The sequence below is a fragment of the Geotrypetes seraphini genome, chromosome 1 (assembly GCF_902459505.1).
Source record: "Geotrypetes seraphini chromosome 1, aGeoSer1.1, whole genome shotgun sequence".
Classification (NCBI taxonomy): Eukaryota; Metazoa; Chordata; class Amphibia; order Gymnophiona; family Dermophiidae; genus Geotrypetes; species Geotrypetes seraphini.
The window spans coordinates 22,224,528-22,250,861 of NC_047084.1; the positions used below are offsets into that span (position 1 = coordinate 22,224,528).

General features: G+C 43.8%; 1 protein-coding gene across 3 annotated transcripts in view; it reads left to right on the plus strand.

Annotated features, from left to right (window-relative positions):
* BDP1 (B double prime 1, subunit of RNA polymerase III transcription initiation factor IIIB) overlaps positions 1-26,334 on the plus strand; it is a 324,783-nt gene that overhangs the window by 70,324 nt on the left and 228,125 nt on the right. For 2 of the 3 annotated variants that reach the window (XR_004537715.1, XM_033928971.1), the window contains exons 11-13: positions 5,842-6,019; positions 15,833-15,986; positions 20,578-20,654. Coding sequence is in view for 2 of the 3 variants with exons in the window: in XM_033928971.1 (XP_033784862.1) it covers positions 5,842-6,019; positions 15,833-15,986; positions 20,578-20,654 (409 nt within the window). In the remaining variant the exon portion in view is untranslated. The remainder of the gene's footprint in view (positions 1-5,841; positions 6,020-15,832; positions 15,987-20,577; positions 20,655-26,334) is intronic. The other variant, XM_033928981.1, reaches the window with a different exon arrangement.

The window sequence follows — 26,334 nt, forward strand, 5'->3', positions numbered from 1 at the left end:
CACCACCGAATATAAGGATTCCACACCTTAAAGAAGGGTGTAAGACGAGATTTTGTCAATGCCGTCAATTTAGACATACGAAAAATAAAATCTATTTTTCGTAATAAATGAAGTCGACCTGGGGGAAAGGCCTGTTTCCAATATGCCGCTAATAAAAGACGAGCAGCAGTAAAGATATAACAAGCCAATTTATGTGTATTAGAAGACAATGGAACCAAAGGTAAATGTAAAAGAGCACTACCCATAGCTCGAGAAATCGTGGTATGTAAAATATCAGACAACAGTTCAAATACCATATCCCAATATGGGATTACCTTCGGACAATCCCACCAGATATGAAGAAAGGTACCCAAATAACCACAGCGTCTCCAACATAAATTAGATACTTGAGGATACATGAGATGAAGACGCTGAGGTGTAAGGTACCATTGATAAAGCATCTTATATCCATTTTCCACCAAAGAGCTGGCTATAGAAACTCGAAGCAGGCGACTAAACACCCGCTCCCATTTAATAATCGGCGGCACTGGGCGTAAAAGTCCCTCCCAAAGAGATAGATATTTTACCGGGGGAGCCTGTTGTTGAATAAGAGCTTTATAGAATCTAGTAATACACCCCTTACCACTACTACCCATAATCGCCCACTCCAGGGTGGTTTCTTCCAAACAAATATCATCAAAAGCCCTGCGACTAATAAAATCTATTGCTTGAAGATAGCGAAAATGATCAGTCGGCGGCAAATCATAAGCTTCCCTCAATTCCAAAAATGATAATAATCGTCCATCTTCCACAAAATCTCCCAAATCCATAAGACCCATTTGAGCCCAAGCCCGAAAACGACAATCAGATCTACCTGGTGCAAAACCCCACGCAACCCACAACGGGGTACTACGAAAATACAATCGAGAAGGGAAAAACCTATTGCGCAACCGAATCCACATCACAAACGTATGTTGCAAAAAAGGGTTAGCCCCCTTAAACATTTGTCGAGCCTCTTCCACTTTTAACCAAGGGATCACCCGACAAAGCTCTTCCGATCCCAAAATTTTTTCCCCTCGAACCCAGCTTTTTGATCTATCCTTACACCAACTCAAAAAAGACTTCAATTGAGCTGCCTCATAATAACGCCTCAAACAGGGTACAGCCATACCCCCCTGAGAGCGAAGTTGATACAACACATTCCTAGGCACCCGTGGGGGTCGACTCTTCCAAATGTATTTAAAAATTTTTCTAGCCACCCCACGAAAGAAAGCAGCAGACAAAGGAATTGGTAAAGCCTGAAAAAGATAAAGTAGCTTCGGCAATACCATCATCTTTACACTTTGTATGCGACCAAACCAAGATAAGGAAACATTCTCCCATCTATCCAAATCAACCCAAAGAGATTGCAAAATCGCTGGATAATTAACTTCAAACAAAGAGCAAAGCCGCGCTGGCACATTGACCCCTAAATAACGTATAAATTTAGATGCCCATTTAAAAGAATAAGTAGCCTTCAAAAAAGCACAATCCCCTGGATGTACTGACAAATTCAATATCTCAGACTTATCCATGTTGGTCCGAAATCCGGATATAGCGCCATAAGCAGACAATTCACCAATAATACCCGGGAGAGTAACACAAGGATCAGTTACAGTAAAAATAACATCATCAGCAAACATCAACAACTTTGTGGAAAGTCCATTACAAACCATGCCATGAATAGACTGCTGGGCTCGAACATGAGAAGCAAAAGGCTCCATCACCAGCGCAAAAAGTAGTGGCGAAAGCGCACAACCTTGTCTTGTTCCTCTAGCTAACTGAAATGAATCTGTATACCCCCCATTAATCCGGAGAGCTGCTAAAGGCTTAGTATATAGAATCTGAATCCACATAAAAAACTGTCCTCTAATTCCCATAGCTGATAGAGTGCTCAACAAAAATGGCCACGACACCCTATCAAAGGCCTTTTCTGCGTCAACACTCAGCAGCAATGCTGGCATCTTTTCACGTTGTACAAACCAAATCAAATGAAGCAATCTACGAATATTATCAAATGTTTGCCTCCCCGTAATAAAACCCGCTTGGTCATCCTGTACTAAATAAGTCATATAACATTGCAACCTACGAGCCAAAATTTTTGTGAAAATTTTATAATCAGTGTCTAACAATGAAATTGGACGATATGATCCACAAAGCATAGAATTTTTTCCCGGTTTCAAAATAAGTGTTATACCCGCCAATCTCCATGAATAAGGCAACTCCATACCCATTTCTAGACTATTAAAGGCCCGAGTAAGAGGGCCTACAAGCAAATGTCTAAAACATTTATAGAATCTATTCGTAAAGCCATCTAACCCAGGTGCTTTCCCATAAGCCAAAGTGGAAATTGCCCACTGAGTTTCAGCTTCCGAAATAGGGGCTGACAGACACTCTGCTTCTTCAGATGTCAATTCAGGAAGCTGTGTCTGAGCCAAATAATTATCAATTTGAACTTGAGACACATCTCGTTCAGGAGTATAAAGATGTTGATAAAATGAAAGGAAAGCACCTGCAATAGATTCCGGCGTATAACAGGCTGAACCATCAGAAGCTGTCACCTTAGTAATCACATTCCTCAATTTTTGAGCCTTCAACTTATAAGCCAACTGACGGCTCGCCCGATTACCATTTTCAAAATGTTTTTGTTGGACCGACTGTAATTGGTCTGATAATTCGTCCAATTGCATCATCTGCAGATCTTTTCGCACCTTATCTAGACGCGTCAGCAAAGTAGGAGAAAGATCCCGCTTATGCTTTTGTTCTAAATAATGCAATTGTTGGCGCAAAGCTTCCTGTTTTCGCCCACGTTCTCGCCGTCGATGTACTCCAATAGAAATAATATGACCACGTAAAACTGCCTTCATACCTTCCCAAAATATCAAGGGAGAAATCTCATCACTAGTATTAAACTGAATATAATCCTTCAAATTCTGTTCTATTCGGGACACTATTATAGGATCCGCCAATAGGCTATCACAAAATCGCCAGAACCGCCGCCCAAAGGAAGCCATATGAGGATGTAAAACAAAGTGTACCGCAGCATGATCTGACCACACACGCTGAGCAATTCCAACATCTGACACCTGGGAAAGTAAAGCCTTATCAATGCCCCAAAAATCAATGCGAGAATATGAATCATGTACTATCGAAAAATAAGTATAATCTTTGGTAGTAGGATATAGATGTCTCCAAGGATCAATCAAATCCCAGGACATAAAGAAAGAGTGCAATTGCTTTCTATCAGATTTTCCATAATGAATCGACTGTGACGAATTATCCAATCCCACATCGTAAGTCAAATTAAAATCCCCCCCTACTAATAAAGAGCCCTCTACAACCCCTCGCAACACCTGGTCTAAAGTTACCAAAAAATCTTTTTGCTCAGAATTAGGAGCATATATATTACAAAAAGTATATAGCACCTGCTGCAATTCAACTTTTAATATCAAATAACGACCCATCGGGTCTCGTACCACCTGTTTAATCTGAGGATCAAGGTGCTTAGCAAAAAGAATCCCTACGCCATGTTTTTTAGACCCCTCCTCATTTGAAGCAAAATATATATGGGGATAACGAGAATGTTTCACAAGCGATTCATATTGAGGCTTAAGATGAGTCTCCTGAAAGAAACCCACCCCAGCCTTCAACCTATCAGCCTCTTTAAAAAGCAATTGCCTCTTTCGAGGTACATTCAGACCCCGTACATTTAAAGTAAAGAAACTAATACCTTCAGGAGCCATTCATTCCAACATACCCACACGCAACCATACTCCCGCAAGCAACCCTTCACAACCCAGAATAACAAACCCCACAGTAAAAACCAGCAGCAGAAAAGAAAAAACCCCTTCCCCATTCCCCCCCCCCACCTCCCTCCCCTCCCATCCCCAACCTAACCAAAGGCCCTCCTCATGGTGGGCTAAAAGAGAAAGTGACATCCCAACATACCCCAAATCACACCAATCATATGATAAATAGTACGAGAAGAGATCATATATTCTAATAATAAACAAGAACTAGCAAGAATCGCATATCATTCAACCAAGAACCAACAAAGCAGCTTAAAAAGTCAGGTAAGCCCAGAGGCCGAAGTCTGCTCAAGGCCAGATCTCCGCTGCAGTCGCTTGCTACTAGTAGGGACCCGTTTCCAGCGCTGCGATGAAGCACCAGTTCCAGATGATGTAGTCGGCTCTTCCAAGGGTGCATAAAGTTGAGCGTCACGTAATATAGCTGCAGCTTCCTCCACTAAAGTAACTTTATGCTGCTGAGAAGCCACTTGAAAGGAAAGTCCAAAAGGAAAAAGCCATCGATAACTGATAGCATGGGATTGTAAGCAGCGAGTAATCTCCCGGAAATCTCGACGCTTTCGTAAAGTAATTGCAGACAAATCCGCAAATAATTCCACTTTAGAATTTTCCCATGTGATATGTCCCACTTTTCGAGCGGCTTGAAAAACTTGAGCTTTAACTGGATAACGCGTAAAACAGGCTACCACATCTCGGGGCCGATCACCTACCCGGGGACCCAGAGCCCGATGCACTCTTTCAAACTCGATCACAGGTATAGGAGCCTCTGGGTCAGCTGCCTGAAGAAAGCGCTTGCAGATTTCCAACAAATGAGCCTGTAACTCCGATGCAGCCAATGATTCAGAAACCCCTCTAGCTCGCACATTACTTCGTCGGCTGCGATTCTCACCATCTTCTAGGCGAAGTTGAAAATCTTCCTGTCTGCGTTCCAAATGAGCGCACCGCGTTTGCAGGGCCACTAGATCCGTATCATGGTCAATAACGCGTTCTTCAAACTCCTGCAGCCGAGCCCCCATATCATGCACTGACTGCCCAATCTTAGCCACCTCCGATTGCAAAGTGCTTTGGATAGAAAGCATTGTAGATTTTAAATCCGCCATCCATGCACGCATTTCCCCACAGGTGGCCGATCGAGCATCAGACTCGGTACTCAGCTGGGCAACGCCCTTACCGCGTTGTGGTTCATCGGTCTCACAGGCCTCAGAATTATCCGATGGCTGGTAAGCATAAGATTTCAAATCCGCTCGCCCTTTTTTTGTAGCCATCTGCAGCCCGCTAGTTTTCCACTCCCAATTATGCAAAAAATGCAAGATATTAGCCTCGTACCGCTAACTGAAAGCTAAAAGTTTAGCGTGATTCGGAGGAGCTTCGATTTTAAGCCACCATCGCTCCCGATGACGTCACTTCCTCTGCCAGGACATAATGTTTTATTAAATAAGTTAAAGACAGAAGAAGTTTCCAATAATGATATTTAGCTCAGGACTTGAGATTCACAGGTTACTTGTTAGAATCTTTTATGTGTTTGTTGCTTATAAATATTTTAAAATAATAAAATAGGAATTTAATGCTTGAGCATTAAATGTTTAAAGAAGTTGGACTAGAGTGTGGCTGCTTGAGACTTGCATGTTTTTGTGATCTGCTGACAAAATTTTCAATTAAATTATGGATGATTTGAGGCAGCGCTTCCCAACCTGTGTGTTGCATCCCCAGGTGATGTCTAAAACAAATCTGCATCTTTGGTTGTAACTAGGCAAGTTGAGAAGAAAGTCATTGGCCTGCACCTACCATCAAGCCCATGCTATTTCTAAGTCTGTGTGGGTCCATCGAAGACAAGAAAATGCTACAAGAGAGACAGGAACAGTGGCCCAGGCAGGGTTGGAGTAATGTGCATATCTGACATGGGGTCATAGCTACAAAGTTTGAAAGGCAGTGATCAGTTGTGCTTTTTTCAATAGAGTTGAACATTGCAAATTGATTTTAGTGTTACTTCAATTCTAATTATCCAAAAATATGCCAGCAGAAGGAGCCTCGGCTGTAGAAGATACTGGTGACAGTGGCAACCCTATTGACAGCTGTGGAGTGTCAGAATGCCTTGAAGAACAGGAGAATCTCCTGGTGGAATCTGAAGAATCGCAATATTCTTTGCCTGGCAATGAAGAGACTGAGAATACTGGTGAACAGCATAGCTCAACCAGGTAGGATATGCCAATTTCTAAACTAACTATATTAACAATATGTTATTACTAAAAAGCTGTTGTTCCATTCTAAGGCAGAATTTACATACCTGATGATTTCTAGTATGGTTATCTACACTAGAAATCATCTAGTGTAGTTCTGTCCAAAGCAACACAACATCTGAGATATGTCCCACAGGAGACTAGCTTATTTCAGTAGCTAATTGTCTTACCTGAAGCTTATTCTGCTCATGAATATTAGCAATAGAATGCTTTCTTTTCTTCTTCTTAATCTTTTATATCACTTTTTCCCACTATCTTGTAGAAAAGGCATAGAAGTAATCATCCTAGTGATTCAGGTGCAGAAGACAGCTTTGATTCCTGAACCAAGATTTTACTCCTTGTGCTTATTTGGACTGGAAGTGCCATGGAAAGAGAGTTCACAGCTCTTGGGGAAAGAAGTCCCATTGCTGCATGGTGACTCCTAATGGCCAGACTCAGTCCCTTGATTGAATTAAAAATATTGGGGAACCTCTCTCTTGTAGTTGTAACTACATGAAGATAGTTCTGTAGTCCTAAAGAGGCTGTTTGTGTTGGAGCTCGAAACCCAAAGGAATATTAGGAAGCTACCAGGCCAACAAGCAAAGACCAAAAAATATTTTAGAAAGTACTTAAGGAAGCTGGAGAAAGTGGCATCATTGCTGGAAAGAGCATCATAAGTCTTAGTTCACCTATGGGACTGGTGTTAAAAATGTTAGAAAACTTTTGCCTGAGAGGGTGTCATCTGATGAAGCAGTAATATCCCAATGTCTGTGAGGAAGTTAGAGGTAATTAAGTACACTCTAGCAGTGAAAGAAAGAGGCAGTAGGAAAAAAAACTGCATGGCGGGTTAAGCTCCAAACAGTGGGAGTTGGGAACAAGAATAATTTGTGAGCAGTATGTCTTCTCAGGGCAAGTGATATGTCAAAGCATGGCTGAGTTGAAAAGATATATGTGTGGAAAGGTCTAAGAAGCTATGTATAGCAATCTTGAAAAGCAGCCAGGAGGGAGAAATGGACAAACAAGTTCCAAAAGTGGAAATGCTCTTAGAAACCTTGGACCACAAAGAGAAAATTGGCACAGGGGTATAGTGGCTCACCTGCATGAATATGTGGTCAAAAAAGGAGGGCTTCATTACTTGGAGAGAAATATCGAGATCTTTCCCCAATCACTTCACAAAGCAGAGAGACTTAAGAGAAGTCACTCAGTTATATGCTAATATTTACAGTCAAAAGGATGATGTGGAAAGCAAAAACTAGAGGAAGCCTGGAAGGCACTAATGGAAGTAAATGTAGAGAATCATCCTGAAGGAGTTCAGCAGATGGTCAAGGAACAGAGGACCTCGATTAAATGGCAGAAATTCCCAGATGAAAAAAGAGTACATTGATTTCACATCAACCCGGGTAAGTGTACAGCAGGATAAAGAGGTGGATTGTGTAGTGGAGAGTGGGACTGGAAAATATGTTAGAGAGGTTTGACATGCTGGGGGTTGTGAAGAAGTGCTGATGTAGTACCAGTTACAGAACCATGGACATTTCTGAGGGGAGATATGATTGAAGTCTACAAAATCCTGAGTTTAGTAAAACGGGTACAAAAATTACAAAGACTAGGGGACACTCAATGAAGTTACAGGAAAATACTTTTAAAACCAATAGGAGGAAATATTTTTTTACTCAGAGAATAGTTAAGCTCTGGAACACATTACCAGAGGTTATAGTAAGAGCGGATAGAGTAGCTGGTTTTGAGAAAGGTTTGGACAATTTCCTGGAGGAAAAGTCCATATTCTGTTATTGAGAAAGACATGAAGGAAGCCACTGCTTGCCCTGGATCGGTAGCATGGAATGTTGCTACTCCTTGGGTTTTGGCCAGGCACTAGGGACCTGGATTGGCCACTGTGAGAACAGGCTATTGGGCTTGATGGACCATTGATCTGACCCAGTGAGGCTATTCTTATGTTCTTAGTGCACCACAGAAACTTGCATCCACACTCAGGCATGTGAGAGATTGGTTACCTCTGCTCCAAACCCTTGGAGTGTACAAAATCTCATACAGTTTTGGCCAATCTTACATTGGTGAAACTGGATACACCATAGAGGAAAAGCTGAAAGAGCACAAATTATCACAAGCTATGCAACACAGAAAAATCAACTGTAGCCCTCCATGCCAAGGAAACTGGTCAAACAATTAGATTTGAGAACACAAAAGTCCTGGAGAAAGAAGACCACTGGTGGCCAAGAAGACTCAGAGACAATAGAGATATCAAGACACCCCAATAATGGAGATAAGCTCTCCATAAGCAAAGCATGGCAAATGCTCATCCAAAAGAAATTCAGCGCAAAAAGGACTGGGGCTGAGGACAAACGTCTTCTCCTTCCATCTCAGAGTTTCCAGCCTCTATTCTGACATAATTTAAAAAATGTGACCAACAGACTCCCACCAAAATTTAAAATTGTGTCCAATGGAATTTCCTGCTACAACTCAAATTCATGTACCAATGAACTTTCCCATCAAAATTCAATTCTGTGACCAAAGGATTTTCCTTCCACAATTCAAATTTGTGACCAACAAACTTTCCCGCCAGAATTCAAATTCATGACCAATGAACTTTCTTTCCTCAATCACCCCAATTCCAGCTAATCAGGTTAGAGGACCCACTATATATAAAGACAAACTGCAGACCTCACAGCATACCCTGAAGAAAGCCTATTCAGGTAAAACCAGAGGACATAATTTGAGGTTGAGGGGTGGTAGATTCAAGAGCAATGTTAGGAAATTCTACTTTACGGAGAAGGGTAGTGGATGCCTGGAATGCGCTCCCGAGAGAAGTAGTGGAGAGGAAAACTGTGACTGAGTTCAAAGAAGCGTGGGATGAACACAGAGGATCTAGAATTAGAAAATAATATTAAATATTGAACTAAGGCCAGTACTGGGGAGACTTGCATGTCTGTGTCTGTATATGGCCGTTTGGGGGAGGATGGGCTCAAGAGGGCTTCAATGGCTGGGAGGGTTTAGATGGGATGGAGTAGGTTTTAATGGAGATTTTGGCAGTTAGAACCCAAGCACAGTACCGGGTAGAGCTTGGATTCTTGCCCAGAAATAGCTAAAAAGAAAAAAAATTAAATTGAATCAGGTTGGGCAGACTGGATGGACCATTCGGGTCTTTATCTGCCGTCCTCTACTATGTTATTATGGTCTAACCAAATATGACGAGATGCAGTAAGATACCTACAGAGATATTCTGGTAACTAGAACCCATGACTGCTGATATAGATAAAACGCTACTCACATGGCAAGACCTAATAACATCAAGCCTGAACAAAATTGCTCCAATTAAAGCCACTAAGTGGAAACAAAAAAGCAATCCATGGTTCTGTGAACCATTACTAGTATTAAGAATAAATGTACGGAAGCTGGAAGGGGCTTTGAGGAAACACCAGAATCAGGAATGTTATATAAAATGGAGGAGAGAAGTCAGATAATATAAGATAGCAATGATAAGAGCAAATAAACTATACTATGACTAAATGTTCAATCAATCAATCAATCAATCAATCAAGGAACTCTTCAAAATGCCTCTTCAAGATTTTCAATTCACTAATATTGAATAAAAAGGTTCTTGCTGATTTCTCAATAAAACAACCAGACATGAATAGTTTAGCATGCTACTTCCAAAGTTAGGACAGTTAGGGAGATGTTTACACATATACTAACTAGACTCAGAGAAACAACTTATGTAGTATCTAGCTGGTTTCACCACAAGACCTCAAACACCCAAGGCACTACTTCAACATTTTTTCATGCCCTTACACAGGTGATGTGTTCATCATCAGTCTTTTTTAGACATATACACAAAATACTGTCAATATTTATTAACAGGTTAAAAATTAATAGTGTGTTGATTATTTTTATTTTTTTTTTAATTTCTTTATTCTTTTTCAAACTTACATCAAGTGCACAAAAAGAACAACATGAAATACTATTGTATAACACTTGAACATCATACATTATATTCTTAATATGTAAATTAATTAAAAACCCTCCCCCCTCCCATCTTTCTATACAATCATTAAAACTATCATATTCCTTCAAAATTTCAATTTCGCTACATCTTATCTTCCAATCCCCCCACCCCCCTATGTATATTATCAAAGAAAAATGATGCCTATTCACTACAAAAATCAACCATCGGTCTCCATATCTTTAAAAAAATTTTATAACTTCCTTTCTGTATTGCAATTGCTCTTTCCATCTTGTAAATATGACACAGGGAATTCTACCAAAACGTATAATTGAGATTACTATAATTTTTCCAGTTGTTAGTAATATGTTGCATAGCAACACCCATCATTATCATCAAAAGCTTATTGTTATGTGCTGATAATTGACTTTTTTTCCTCATAGACATACCGAACAGAACAGTATGATATTTCCACATGATTTTCCAATAAGCAATTTATTTGAGACCAAATTGAATTCCAAAAATTCCTAATGCAGGGGCAATAAAAAATTAGATGATCCATTGTCCCCACTTCTAGATTACAGTGCCAGCATCTATTAGATTTAGAGCTATCCAACTTTTGTAAACGAACTGGGGTCCAAAAAGCTCTATGTAATAAAAAGAACCAAGTTTGTCTCATAGATGCTGACACTGTACATCTCATTCTCCAAGACCAAATTCGTTGATAATTTGTAAAGGAAGAGCACTTAGCTTTTGCCTGACGGTTGCCCAACCGTTTCACTTTACAATTTCCTCAAGAGCTGTGCCTCCTCAAATTCACATACACAATATAATCTTATTAACAATACATAATGGTAACCACAAAATTAAACTACACAAAGCAGACTAGAGAAAATTTTAATTCATTTATATTCTGTTTTTTTCTCAGAAGTCAAGGCAAATTTTTCAACGCGGCTGCAGGGCAAATTTGGGGGGGGGTTCGGGAAGGGGGGGGGTTCGGGGAGGGAGGGGGGGTTAGGGGCACTTGTTGGGAGGCGGGGTTAGTAGTTCTAGATATGGCAGGAGGATGTGGGAACCCTCCAGCCATAATTTTAAAGAGTACGGAGAGGGATGGGCCGGGCCCGGCCAGGCTGATGGTGGTTTCGCGATGGCAGGAGGGAGTTGGCATCCCTCCTGCCATATTTGCGGGGACTGGGTGGGCAGCATCGGGCTCGATGGCAGCGGTGGATTTAAAACCATGGGCTTGCTCTGCTAAAAAGCATTGCAAGCCCGTGGTTTTAAAGGGCAAAAGAGGGCAGGAGAGTCGGCCAGGATAGAAGCGACTGGTCTTCAGCAGTCGCTTCTTTTCTGATCTGTAAGCCCAATCGGTGTTGTACAAATTGTTTAGAGAATCGCTGCCTTCAAAAATATGCATACCATTTCCCTCATTTGCATGCACGGATTAGGAGGGGTTCGCTAAACACTTTAGTGAATCGGGCCAGAGGGAAATCTGCTCGCTAAGGGCTCGCAAACCGATCGGTACACGATCGGTTTGCTTAGTGAATCCTGGCCTAAATCGGCACTTGGACGATCAAAAAGACAGGTCATCCAAGTGCTGATAATCAAAATGAGTTTTAGACATTTCTAAAAGCAGCTTAGGCCTTTTCACTGTTGCTGTACGCCCATAGTGAAAAGGGATGTTTTTGAAGGAGTGGTTAGGGCGGGAGGTAGGCAGGATGTGGGCTGACCTAGACTTAGTCATCCTGCAGCGATAATTGAAACTTTAATGAGACTGCCTAGACGGAACTTATACATTGTGACTTAGACAATCTAAAAACAGGCCTAAGTGCCCAGAAGGTATCCAAAGTGACCAAATAACCACTGCAGATACAAAGTACAGACTAGAGAACGACACGGGGAAAAAAATCTGTCCCCGCCACCGCCCCGTCCCCGGCCCACCATCCTCTGCACTGCCCCGTCACCGCCGTTCCCTTCACCGCCCCGTCACCGTCACCGCCATCCCTTTCACCGCCCCGTCACCGCCACTGCCATCCCATTCACCACCCCGTCACCTTCCCCGCTGCATCCATATAAGCCTTAGTACTGTAATATTTAGCTTATTCCTTTCTTATAAATCAAAGTTCCTGCTGCTGAACTGGAGAAAGAGATGTTCAGCTGGCAGGGCTTTGTTTATTAATTTTTATCAACACAACTAATATACTACTTTATGCTAAAGCAAAAAATAAATAAATATAATTTTTTTTCTACCTTTGTTGTCAGGTTTCTGCTTTCCACATCTTCTCATTCAATTCCTTCCATCCACTGTGTGTCTTCTCTTTGCGTCTTCCATTTGCTGTTACTGTGCCTCTCCCTTCACCCCCCCCCAATTGGTCTAGCACCCATCTTCTTCCCTCCGCTCCCCCATAGTCTGGCATCTGTCTTCTTCCCATTCTGTCTTCCACATTTCCCTTCAGGGTCTGTTCCTCTCCACCCTCCTTCAATGTCTGTCCTATTCCTTTCCACCACCACCCTTCCCTCCCTCCTTTACCATCTGTTCCTTTCTACCACCCTTCAGCTCCTCTCGCGTGGCCTATCTACCTTCCTCCCTCTTATTTTCATGGCACGTTACAATGTAATTTGTGCAAGCCACTGGAGCCTGCAAGCTCGGTCCCTGTCCCATCCCCACAAACCATCTCGCTTCTGTGCTCCTATTTTCCCCATTTCTAATATCTCCCCTATGTATCTGCCATTGCCCCCCCCTGTGTCCATATAGCATCCCCATGGCATGTCTCCTTTATGTCTCTGTCCCTATGCCCCATGCACATAATTTCCCCTCTTTCTGTTACCTTCCTGTGTCCAGATTTCCCCTATCTTCCTCTTCCATACCAGTGTGTCTCTTCTTTTCAACCCCATCTAGCTTTTTTCCCTCTTTCTTCCCCCCCCCCCCCCGCTTCTAGCATCTGGCTCACCTGCCTGTCCTTCCCTTTCTTTCCTGCTGTGGGTTTTTCTTTCCGTTTTCATCCCCTTGGCCCAGAATCCTTTTCCCTTTCACTCCCTCCTTCCAGTTTGAGCCGGGAACACGGGCGATCGCAGGGTCCTCGCAGCCCCCACCCGCCTGCCCAATCGATTGTAGTGATTAGCCAGCTCTCTCCCTTCTCCTCACCTTAGTTTGCTGGCTTTCTTTTTCGGCGACCTGCACGCTTTCCCAAAGAGCCGCGCACGTGCGGCTGCTCAGTGTTCAATCTTCTGCTCTTCTGCAACTTCCTGTTTCCGGTTGCGTCAGAGCAGAAGATCGAAACTGAGCAGCAGCGGGTGCGCGGCTCTTTGATAGTGTGCGAGTCGCCGAAAAAGAAAACCTACAAACTAAGGTGAGGAGAAGGGAGAGAGCTGGCTAATCACTAGGATTGATTGGGCAGGCGGGTGTGGGCTGCGGGGACCGCGCGATCCTTCATGCCTCACTGCGGGGACAAGACCATTCACCGCTCCACGGGGCGGTGAATGGCCTTGTCCCCGTCCCCGCAGCGACTGCTAGTTTTCGTTCCCCGTTTTGGCGGGTTACCCGCGGCTAAATGCGGTGGCCGCGGGTAAACCGCCACCGTGTCATTCTCTAGTACAGACCCCCACACGCTCCCCCAGTGATGATTGACCCCCACCCCCTGCCATAAAAATCTGAATAAAAAAGTACATACCTCTCTCCAGAACATTAGCACCTGGCATAGGAAAACCTAGAGCTGCACAGAGGTGGCTTAAGAAGTCTGGGGGTGGTCTAGTGAACCATAGAGAGGAGGACCCAGGCCCATAAGCCACTCTAACACTGCATTCATAGTGCACCCATCAAAACCTACCAAAACCCTACTGTACTACCATACAGATGGCACCTGCAGCCATAAGGGCTATTTGGGTAACATAACATATAATCGGATTTCTAGACCACATAGCCATAGAGTTCAATGCGGTTTACAAAATTAAATAATAACAATAGAAAGGGGACCATAAAGGTCTAATCAGCAAGATATTTTGAGAAAAGATAAGTTTTCAATTGTCGTATGAAATGTATATAGGAATGAGATGAAAACAGCAAATGTCGAAAGTCCTTGTCATAGCCTGGAATGAAAGAGTATGATCATGATATTTCATGCTTTTACAACCCTTGACAGGAAGAAATACAAAAAGGGCATGAGATCTTCTGTTGTTCCTTTGAGAAGCTAATGAAAATCGATCAACTAGGTAAAGTGAAGCATGGCCAAAGGTGACCTTATAATAGATGCAGCCCAATATAAAGATTATATGAGCTTCCAGAGGAAGCCAGTGCAATTCACGGTAGAAGGAAGTTATATGATTGAATTTCTTCAGACCATATATGAGTCTTACTGCAGTATTCTGTATAAGTCTTAATCTAGCAGTATTTTTCTGGGTACTGGAAATGTAAACTATGTTACAATAATCCAGATGACTTAATAAAAGTGACTAGACCAAAACTTCGAATGCAGATTTCAAAGTATGGTCTAATGGTACACAATTTCCACAGTGTATAGTACCCCTTCTTAACTACTGCATCAGTCTGATTTTTCATTGTCAAATTCCGATCAAAAACAACTCGCAGTATTTCAATCCAGGAATGAATTGTATGTTGAATAGTATTTAGAGTAATAGACGGTTCATGGGTAGTCTTTTGAGAGGAAACGAGGGAGAATTTGGTCTTATCATGACTTAATTTTAGTTTAAATTCTGACATCCAAGGATCCATTTAACTCAAAACAGCTTCAATGATATGAATTATATTAGCAACTGTTGAGCGACATGGAATAATAATTGTAATGTCATCAGCATAACTAGGTTACAAAAAACCAAAACAGCTACCAATAAAGAAGATAACTAAACCAAAACATTTGGTAGAAGCTTTAAACTCCCTGTAAGAATAAACAGTATCTGAATATTATTAATAAAAAAATCTTAATAATAATAATAATAGGACTTCAGTACGGGATCAATCAGCCCTTCGATCTACATTTAGCCCCGGGCGGATGCTTATTGATGACTTGCACCAGACCAATAAAGTCTAAATAAGCCCTGCCCCATACGTCATAATGTCCCAAAAATTCTCAAGACAAAATAATAATAATTACAAAGATGCTCAATGTAAATTCAAATGGGAGAAAAAGGCTGAAGAGCGCTTTAAACCCCCCGAAAAGCGATCTTCAAAAACAATTGGCTTAACAAAAAATAATTGAAAAATGCAAGAATCAATAGAAAATTGTTGAACAATGATGCAGTTCAACTTAGCTGAGTCCCATCGGGTTCATATCGCCACTCTATCTCCACTCGACAGAGCCCCGTTTCAGAATCTTCGTCAAGAGTAGGGATGAGTAAATGCTAGAGAGACGAGAAAGGAGTCAGTCTACTCAATGAAGACGGGAAGCAATAAACCCTGCAAGCAACAGCTTGGCACAATCATACTGCAGCCTTCAGCTCCAGTGTGATTTACTGCTTCCTGTCTTCATTGAGTGGACTGGCTGCTTTCTCGTCTCTCTTGCATTTACTCATCCCTTTATTAACAATCAAATCTAAAGACAATGCAAATAATAGTTTGGTCAATCATAAAAACAGTGTGTCTGCACTCTGTTATATTAGGACTTTGAGTTTTGTATAGAAATGATCTGCTAGTAAGGGGTCATAAACCACTCAACTGGACTGGTCTTGCAGGATTAAAGAAAAGGAGATAACCAGGTAATACAATTCATCATTTTAACTATATTAAAGTACTGGCTTTGGATATATCTGGAACATTAATTTATTATTTTAGATTAATTTGTATAAATATGTTCTATAAATGTATTGTTAATCTCTCATTTTGTTAGTAAACAAAGCAGCCTGTCAGAACATGATGAATCTTCTGTATCAGATGCATCCAAGTCCTCACGGTCCCAGACTTTACATCCGTCAAAATCTAAAATTAAAATATCAGAAAAAAGGGATAGGAGAGAAGCTGTGGGAGACACAGATGGAGCAAAGGTATTTTTGTGTTTGTTCATTTTAAGAAATATGGATCTTTTCAGTATTTTATAAATTGTGATTGAATGACAAGGATGGTGCAGGGGACTTTAGTGGTCTCCACATATCTCATTTTGCTCTTAACCAGCTTTACAGCCTATTTCTCTTTCCTAATACAAAGTTAATTGAGAATTAGTTGAAGCAAAGGATCAATGTGTGATGAGTAAGTATATGCTATGAGCTGCCATTATTTATGTAGCATGAAATCTGCCTACTTTTTGGGCTCTTGCCATGTACTTGTGATCTGAATTGGCCACTGTTGGAAACAGGATACTGAGCTCAATGGATCTTTGGTGTGACCCAACATGGCAGTTATGTTTGTTTTGCTTTCTTATGAGATTGGGAGTTGCAAGATTAATGGGCTTTTCTTGCACCTCAACACACACCAGTTTCTGCAGAGTGTCTAAAGCTCTGTCTGATGTTATAACAAACTAAAACTTTTAGTTTTGATATCACCTCAGTAAGGCCAACACACAATCCCTCCCTTGCAAGACATAGAGTTGGAACCTGTTTTGCCTAACTGTAATTAGGACAAGTTAGCACAAAACCCTTTAGCCTACTGACTTTTTAGTGTAAAACTGAATAACACACACTTGCTTCTTTTAAAACTAAATATAGCATTTATTAGTAAAAGAAAGAAAGATACATCATCATGGGTGCCTGTGCCCTATATCCTTAGCCTCTCACAAACCAGTTAGCCGTTACAATCAGGCAGGGAGCTCTTCCATGGGAGGAGCTTCTGGGCAGTGCACTCGTCTGCTCCACAGATAAGCTATTCCGAATCTCACAGAATAGCCTCCCTTTATAGCAACATTCGCACTCAGTGTTTGCCTTTCAGACTCATAGCATAGTACATGTTCCCAGAATATGAGGATGATACATATGTGGCATCTGCTTGCTGTTATCAGTATGTGAAAGTTCAAATCCCAGTCAGCCTCAGTGAGATGCTCTGACTGAATAACAAATGTACTAGTTTTGGGAGCTTTACTGACAAGGACTTCGTTCCCAGCAGGCACTAACAGGGTTCAACAGGCCCTAACAATAAGAGCTTCTCTGGCAGCGAGTCAGCTAAAGCAGTGGTCAACTGTGACTGCTTATGGAAAAGATGTCATAATTGCTAGGGCTAGTAGAGTCTCACATATGAGAACTAGGCAATATGGATAACTGCTAGGCCTAGTCTTTTTAGGTGAGCCTCTACAGAATCTTACCATACCATAAGAATGCCAATGCCCAGGTCTCAAAGAGCAACAACCTTATAAGTAAAAAAACAGCATTGTAAATATTACACCAGGCACTAAAAACACTACCTGGGAGTTATCATAGATAGCAAACTGACTTATCATACACAAATTAGCTCATTAGTAAAGAACTGTTTCATCAGACTAAGGATAATTAGATCTCTTGCAAACATACTGGACCCTCAATCCCTCAATATTCTCATTCACTCTCTTATTATATCCAAACTAGATTACTGCAATGCACTCTACAAGGGTACATGCCAAAAAGATATTCGCCGTTTATAACTGATACAAAATACAGCCATTAAAATTATTACTATCAAAAAGAAATTTGATCATGTTACTCCTCTGCTGAAAATGCACATTGGCTACCAATATCACATCGAATTACATATAAAATAGCTATTCTTTCTTTCAAGACACGAAATACTAATGAACCGGCCTTTATTCACAAACTCCTTATGGTTCATAGACAGTAACGCGGAAGACAAAGGCGTGCGCCGACAACTGAGCGCAAGATGGAGGCGTGCGCCGAAGAAAAAGACTGTTTTTAGGGGCTGCGACGGGGGGGTTTTGTTGGGGAGCCCCCCCCACTTTACTTAATACAGATCGCGGCGGCGTTGTGGGGGGTTTGGGGGGTTGTAATCCCCCACATTTTAGTGAAAACGTAACTTCCCTAAAAACAGGGAAAAAGTTAAGTTTTCAGTAAAATGTGGGGGGTTACAACCCCCCAAACCCCCCACAACGCGGCGCGATCTGTATAAAGTAAAGTGGGGGGTTCCCCCCCCACCCCCCCCGTCGTAGCCCCTAAAAACAGTCTTTTTCTTCGGCGCGCACCTCCACGCTGCGCTCAGTTGTCTGCTCGCGCCTTTGTCCCGGCGCGCTTTTGACCTGACACCACTCCTTATTCCACATGAACCCTCAAGAGTTTTAAGATCTTCATCACAACATCTCCTTTACACACCATCCCTGAAAATCATCAGCATACGTCGGGCCACCTCATTTGCAATTACAGCCCCCACAGCATGGAATTCCCTACCACTTCATATTAGGTCGGGAAAAAAAACCAAGATAAGTTCAAGGGAAATTTAAAGGGAATCAGCCAAGATCATTTAATAATCTGCACTCCCTTGCTTCCCTATTGTGGTTTACCCTTCTTGTTCTCTTTACTTTTAAATTGTAGTTCTCCCCACTTTCCTATTGTTTCATGTGTGTGATGTATTTTTTAGTTGGTACTTATTTGTTCATTGTTTTCCCCTTTTTTATACAAATTGTAAAATGCTTAGTAAACTTGATTTGCATTTTATCAAAATTTTAATAAACTTGAAACTTAATAAACTGCCTAGTGAGAATATAGGACACATGGGACTGCTACAAGATCTCTAGACAGAAACTAAATGCTAGCAGAATAACACATCTCGGTTACACATGCAAGACACAGACATACCCTCAACAGGGATTCAAGAAAAGATTAGATAAGTTCCTGCTGGACCAGAACATACGCAGGTAAGGTTAGACTCTAGTAGGGCATTGGTCTTTGACCTAAGGGCCACCGCGTGAGCAGATTGCTGGGCACGATGGACCACTGGTCTGACCCAGCAGTGGCAAATCCTATGTTCAAATATAAAACAAGAAACCGCAGATCAGTAATAGAAATACGAAGGCAAAAAACTAAACTGGAAACCTCAAGAAGTCAGACTCAGAATGTACAGCAATAGTAGAGAAATAGAAACTGAAATACAAAATATCAGAAATGTTCATTTTCCAAGACTGACATAGTAAGTTCAGAATAAAATACTTTTTTCTTCCTTTGTTGTCTTGAGTATTTTTTCCATTCACTTTAGTCCCAGTGTCTCTCTTCAGTTCTTCTCAGCTTTTTTTTTCTTGTCTTTGCAAGATCTCCTGTCCATTTAACATTTCTTCTCTCTGCATTCTTATCTATCTTGTCCAGCTTCTCCTCTCTGTGTCCTTGTCCCTTTCCTCTTCCTGTATTCAGCATCTGCTCTCTGTGCCTCTATCCTTTCCCCTATCATCAGTATTGCCCCTCTGTGTCCCCCATCCCCTTTCTGTACAGAATCTTACCTCGTGTGTCCTGTCCATATGTTCCCTCCATACCCAAAATCTCTTCTCTGTACCCCTTCCCTCCTCTCTAACTTCCCTTCTGCCCACACCCCTCACCCTGGGGCTAGTATCCTTCACTCTTCCCTGCTCCCCCTGCAGTCAAGCATCTCTCCTTCCCTCGCTAAGTCTGTCTATCCCTTTCTCCCCTCATTCTAGTCTTTCTCTCTCCTTTCCCCCCTGTCCAGCAGCACCACCCCCGTTCCCCACCCCAGGTCCAACTGTGCTTCTCCCTCTTTGAGTTCAGCAGCATCCCTCCCTCTCCCCCAGGTCCAGCAGCACCCCTCTTCTCCTTCCCAGGTCCAGTAGTACCCTCTGCTGTCTTCCCATCCCCAGGTCCAGCAGCACTGCATGCTCTCTTTCTTCCCAGATCCAGGAGCATCTTTCCCTTTCCTACTCCTGTTCAGCATACCTTTCCCTCTTCCATACAATTCCAGTAGCAACCCCTATTCTTACCCCTTCTGCAGATCCAGCAGCATATTTCACTCTCGCCCCTTCCTCCAGTCCAGCAACATCCCCTCACTCTCAGCCCTTCAGCAACAGCCCATACTCTCACCACCATCACCCCCAGTCCAGAACTTCTTCTTGCGGTCTATTCTAATTTATCTGAATCCGTAGTGGCAGCCTAATGATTCTTACAAACAGCCTCAGAGCCTTCACTAGGCTGTGCCCTGCCGTCTTGATGCAACTTCCTGTTTCTGTGGAGGTGGGGCGTAGCCTAGCAAAGGCCCCAAGGCTGCTTGTATGAATTGCTGGGCTGCTGAGAGAGTTGCAGCACTAGTTTCCAGTATGCTGCCAGGTGCCATGTGCTACATCTTCGGAACCTCTGCTCTAGTGAATTGTCAGCATAGAGGAGACTATGAAAAGCATTGAGCTGTTTAGAGTCAGTTCCACTAATGGATCAACAGTTTATGAAGAAATCAGCTTACTTGGCTCAGGAACAATACAATCACTGTATATTTTCACATTGTGGTGGTGGTGGTGGTTTATTGGTTCAAACCCTAACATCTTAGCACTGTTTTACCATGAGCTATTGTTGGATATGAACTTTCTCTGGTAATTTCCTCTCATTTATACCTTGGGATCAATTATTACTTTGGCAAGTCAAACCTGATATTGTAGACATATCTATTTATGTTTTGTTATTAGCACTCAAGTTATTTCAGCACCTCTGAAAATCAATTATTTCTTTATAGACACAGAGTGCAGAAGTATGTGACCAAATCAGTTCAACTGAAGATAGCACTATAGCAGAAAGAAGCCAGGAAACACAGTGAGTGAGACTATAGCTTTTGGCAAAGTGGTAGAACACTGTTGTTATGACATTTAATCAGTAATATATGTCAGGGTGTGTCTCTGATACATTATCATTGTGTCTTAGATATGTGAAACAATTGCACCATGTGCTTTGAGAAATAGTCATATTCTAAGCTTTAGTCTATAGTCTGGCATATACTTTTTTTCTAAAATTGTTTTTTAATACAAATTTTTATGTAACCTTGGTATATGTTAAAAGCAGTTCATAATGGAAACATGGAAAATGATGAATGATACGAAATATGTGGGAGGGAGGGTTATAAGCTGTATAAATTAATTTATCCCAGGACAAGCAGGCAGGTATTCTCACTAATGGGTGACGTGATCCAACGGAGCCCCGATGCGGATGCTTCTTTGAAGAAAACTCAAAGTTTCGAGTGGCCCGCACCGCGCATGCGCGAGTGCCTTCCCGCCCGATGCAACGGCCGTGTCTCCTCAGTTCTTACTTTTCCGCGGAGCCGAGAAGTCCGTCTTCGACTCTTTGAGCAAAGTTCCTTTGCTTGTGCCTTCTAAGTCCGCGGTTTTGATTTTAATTGATCGTAATCGCTGATTTTTATCGTGTTTTATTGTTTTTAAAAAAAAATTTCTTTGTACCGTTCGACCGGGCAGGCCACGTGGCCACAGCCCCGCAGCTTTGATCTTGCGGCGGAGCTTTTTCGGCCTATGTCCCGGCCTATCACCGGTTTTAAAAAGTGTGACAAGTGCCAGCGCGCGATTTCGCTAACGGACCCTCATCGATGCTGTGTTCGGTGTCTCGGGCCTGAACACATCCCGAAATCATGCCGGCCTTGCTCCACACTCACTGCGCGTGCTTTGAAGCGCCGTTGCGTCCTGTGGGAATCGCTCTTCATGGAGTCCTCGACGGAGCTGTCGACCTCAAAGGGACCTGCACCTTCGACATCATCTGCAGCTCCACAGTCTTCCACCTCTGTGGCGCCGAGTCTCATCAAGCCCGCCTCGTTTGTCCCGGCTCAGACCCCAGCGCCTGCTGCGATGCCTTCCTCAACCTCCTCAGGTCAGGTAGCCCAGCAGCCCATTCCCCCAGTAGTGTTGAAAGTGCCCAAAGCCTCGAAGTCCAAGCACTCACATGCTGCTCCAAGGGAACGCGAGGCCCGCGCAGGTGGTCCCATTTCGGATGCGGATCCATCCTTGCTGGCCTCTTTCCAAACTATGCTACAGAAGCACTTCATTGAGCGCTTTACCACGATGAGGCCTCAGCTTCTCTCCCAAATCCAGCCTGGGCACGCGGAGGCCTCCCGCGAGGTCGAGCCGCCTCCAGTGCCTCAGTGGAGAACACACTCTCAACAGGTAGCAGAGTCCCTGCGAGTGTCCGGTCTGGCAACATTGCATGCATCGCAAGGAGCAGAGTCTTTGCCCATGCCACCTTCGGAACCGATGCACTCAATGCAAGGAGCAGAGTCTTTGCGAGTGCCTCCGTTGGAGCCGATTCATTCGATGCAAGGAGTAGAGTCTTTGCGAGTGCCTCCGTTGGAGCCGATTCATTCAATGCAAGGAGCAGAGTCTTTGCGAATGCTTCCATTGGAACCGATCACCCCGACGGGGTTCGATCCTCTACGGCAGCAACCCCTGCTTCGATCGACTGCTTCCAGCCCTATCCACTACCTGGGGGCCTCAATGAAGCCTGCCTCGCCCTGTCCATTGAGGCCAACCTCTCGACACTGATCGAGGCATTCCTTGAGACATTCATCCAGGCACGCCTCGGCGGAAACAAGCATACCTGGAGTATTCACCTCCATCGTTGCCAGAACTCGAGGACACTATGGGATCTATCTCACCATCTCGATCCCTATCCCCAGCGGATCCGGAAGCCTCGACCTCATCGAGCCCATCACGGAGCCAGGCAACGGCAGACCAACTGTCCTTCTCCTCGTTCCTCCGGCAGATGGCCGAGGACACGGACATCCCACTGGACACGGGTTCCAAATTCTCAAAGGATTACCTGGAGACTATGCGCCTCCCTCAAACACCCGCTGAGTCATAAGAACATAAGAACATAAGAAGTTGCCTCCGCTGGGGCAGACCAGAGGTCCATCCTGCCCAGTGGTCCGCTCTCGCAGCGGCCCATCAGGCCTAATTGCCTGAAGAGTGATCCTGACTAATTTTGTAACTGCCTCTAATCCTATCCCTAATACCTACCTCTACTTCTATCTGTACCCCTCAATCCCTTTGTCCTCCAGGTATCTGTCCAGACCCTCTTTGAAGCCCTGTAGCGTGCTCCTGCCTATCACATCCTCCGGTAGCGCGTTCCATGTATCTATCACCCTCTGAGTGAAGAAGAACTTCCTGGCGTTTGTTCTAAACCTTTCACCTTTCAATTTCTCTGAGTGACCCCTTGTACTTGTGGTTTCCCGTAATTTGAAAAATCTGTCCCTGTCTACTCTTTCTATGCCCTTCATGATCTTGAAGGTTTCTATCATGTCTCTAAGTCTCCGCTTTTCCAGGGAGAAAAGCCCCAGCTTCTTCAGTCTGTCACTATATGAGAGGTCTTCCATACCCTTTATTAGCTTAGTTGCTCTTCTCTGGACTCTCTCAAGTACCGCCATGTCCTTCTTGAGGTATGGCAACCAGTACTGGACACAGTACTCCAGGTGCGGGCGCACCATTGCACGATACAGTGGCAGGATGACTTCCTTCGTCCTGGTCGTGATACCCTTCTTAATGATGCCCAACATTCTGTTTGCCTTCCTTGAGGCTGTGGCGCACTGCGCCGACGCCTTCAATGATGTGTCTACCATCACTCCCAGGTCTCTTTCAAGGTTACTCACCCCTAGCGGTGATCCCTCCATTTTGTAAGTGAACATTGGGTTCTTTTTCCCTACATGCATGACCTTGCATTTCCCTATGTTGAAGCTCATTTGCCACTTTTTGGCCCACTCTTCCAGCGCTGTCAGATCTTTTTGGAGATTTTTGCAGTCCTCCTTGCTTTCAACCCTGCTGTATAATTTGGTGTCATCCGCAAATTTAATAACCTCACATTTTCTTCCTGTTTCCAGGTCGTTAATGAATATATTGAACAGGAGCGGTCCCAGCACCGACCCCTGCGGAACTCCGCTCGTGACCCATTGCCAGTCTGAGTAATGGCCCTTTATTCCAACCCTCTGTTTCCTGTTCGCCAGCCAGTTTTTGATCCATCGGTGGACCTCCCCTTGCACCCCATGGTTCCATAGCTTCCTTAGTAGTCTTTCATGTGGTACTTTGTCGAAGGCTTTTTGGAAGTCAAGGTAAATGATGTCTATAGATTCCCCTTTATCCACCTGGCTGTTTACCCCCTCAAAGAAGTATAATAAGTTAGTGAGGCATGACCTGCCCTTGCAGAAGCCATGCTGGCTCGGCTTTAGCTGCCCAGTGTTTTCGATGTGCTCCCAGATGCAGTCTTTAATCAGTGCTTCCATCATCTTTCCCGGGACCGAGGTCAAACTCACCGGCCTGTAGTTTCCTGTAGTCCCTTAAGCTTCCGTTGCACAAGCTTCTGGACCAGACCTTCGCTCAATGCCTCGAGACACCTTATTCCATCCCTGCTGTCCCGAGTAAACTGGACACCAGGTACTGCGCACGGTCCATCGCAAAGGGTTCGACAGCTCTCAACTCTCTCACCAGTCCCTGTTGGTGGAGTTGTCATTGAAGCGATCCCATCCCTCCCAGGTCTACGCCGCCATCCCGCCTGGCAGAGAAGGGAAAACCATGGACCGACTCGGCAGGAGAGTGTACAAGAACTCCATGATGGCCTGAGAGTTCTGAACTACAACTTCCACTTCACAACATACTTGGAGTTCCTTCTATCGGTATTCCAGAAGTTTATGCCCTACGTGGACACGAGGGCACATTTCGAGTACCAAGAAGCACTGGCCCTGCTATCCCAGCTCCGGGTACAGTTGATGCAGTCCTTGTACGACGCCTTTGAGCTTGCGGCTAGGGCAACAGTGTGCTCAGTGACCCTGCGCCGGCTGACATGGCTGAGGACCATCGACATGGATCCCAATCTCCAGGACAGGCTCGCAAACGTTCCATGCGTTGGCACCAACCTCTGACGAATCCATCGAGGTGGTGACCAAGAAGCTTTCGGACCATGAACAATCCTTCCAGTTCATCCTACGTCCAAAGCCCAGGCCTGCTTCTCCTCGCCAGCCTCGCCCGCCGCTGGTATACCAGCGGCACTACCCTCCAAAACAGGCTCCCCCAGCAGACAGCCTGTGAAGAGACAGCACCCGCAGAAACACCAGCAAAAGCCTCAGCCACCGGCTGCACCTAAGACTCCCCAGCCCTTTTGACTTTCTCAAAGAGGACATTTCCTCCATCTTCCTTCCTTTCTCAGTAAATCCACCCATCGGAGGTCGCCTCCTTCATTTCTACCACCGATGGACGACTATCACCACAGACCTCTGGGTTCTCTCCATCATAAAAGAAGGATACTCCCTTCAGTTCCACCAAGCTCCTCCGGAGCACCCTCCAAGAGAGTATCCTTCCAACTTGACCCAGACCGCCCTTCTTCAGGAAGCTCAGGCCCTGTTACAGCTGGGGGCTGTCGAACCGATCCCCCAGGGCCAACAGAACAAGGGATTTTACTCCCGATACTTCCTTGTTCCAAAGAAGACGGGCGACCTGCGACCCATTTTGGACCTCAGGGTACTCAACAAATATCTGGTCAAAGAAAAGTTTCGCATGCTGACCCTGGCATCACTGTACCCCCTCCTCGAGCAGAGCGACTGGTTATGCTCACTGGATCTCAAGGAGGCCTACACTCACATTCCAATTCATCCAGCCTCCCATCAATATCTCAGATTCAGGGTGGGACACCTTCACCTCCAATACCGAGTGCTACCCTTCGGCCTGTCCTCGTCACCCAGAGTCTTCACCAAATGCCTGGTGGTGGTGGCCGCAGCACTCAGAAGCCATGGTCTCAGGTGTTTCCTTAGAAACAAGACAACACCAAAACAGAATGGAGAATCCAAATCAAACAATATAAAATCAAACTGAAGGAAAAACGGAAAGAATACTATTCCAAACTCATTGGCACCAAGAAACCAGACACAAAAAAACTTTTCAACCTAGTACGAAATCTCACTGATACCAACCCTTTCCTAGCCACCCAAGCAAACCAGTCTCCAACAGCTCACCAATTAACGGACCACTTCAAACGCAAAATCATCACAATCAGATCCACATTCAATAACTCACAAAACAACATAGAAGAGATACTAATAAATTCCACAATAGACGATGCCATCTCAGCAGATATGATCTGGACCAACTTCCCAACAATACAATGGTCAGACCTAGATCGACTTTACAAAAAATACAGCAAATCCTCATGCGATTTGAACAATTGTCCATCTTACCTACTAGCTACAGCATCCACAAAATTCAAAGCTAATCTCACATTATGGTTGCAAACTACTCTCAATGAAGGTCAGTTCCCAACAGAACTTGGCGAAATTATAATTACTCCAATACCGAAAGACCTCAAAGGACCAATAGACAATCCAACAAATTATAGACCAATCGCTTCTTTCCCACTATACGTTAAACTAATAGAAGGTCTTGTAGCACAATATCTCTCCAACTATCTTGAAAACCACCACATTCTTCACCCATCGCAATCAGGATTCAGAACTAAT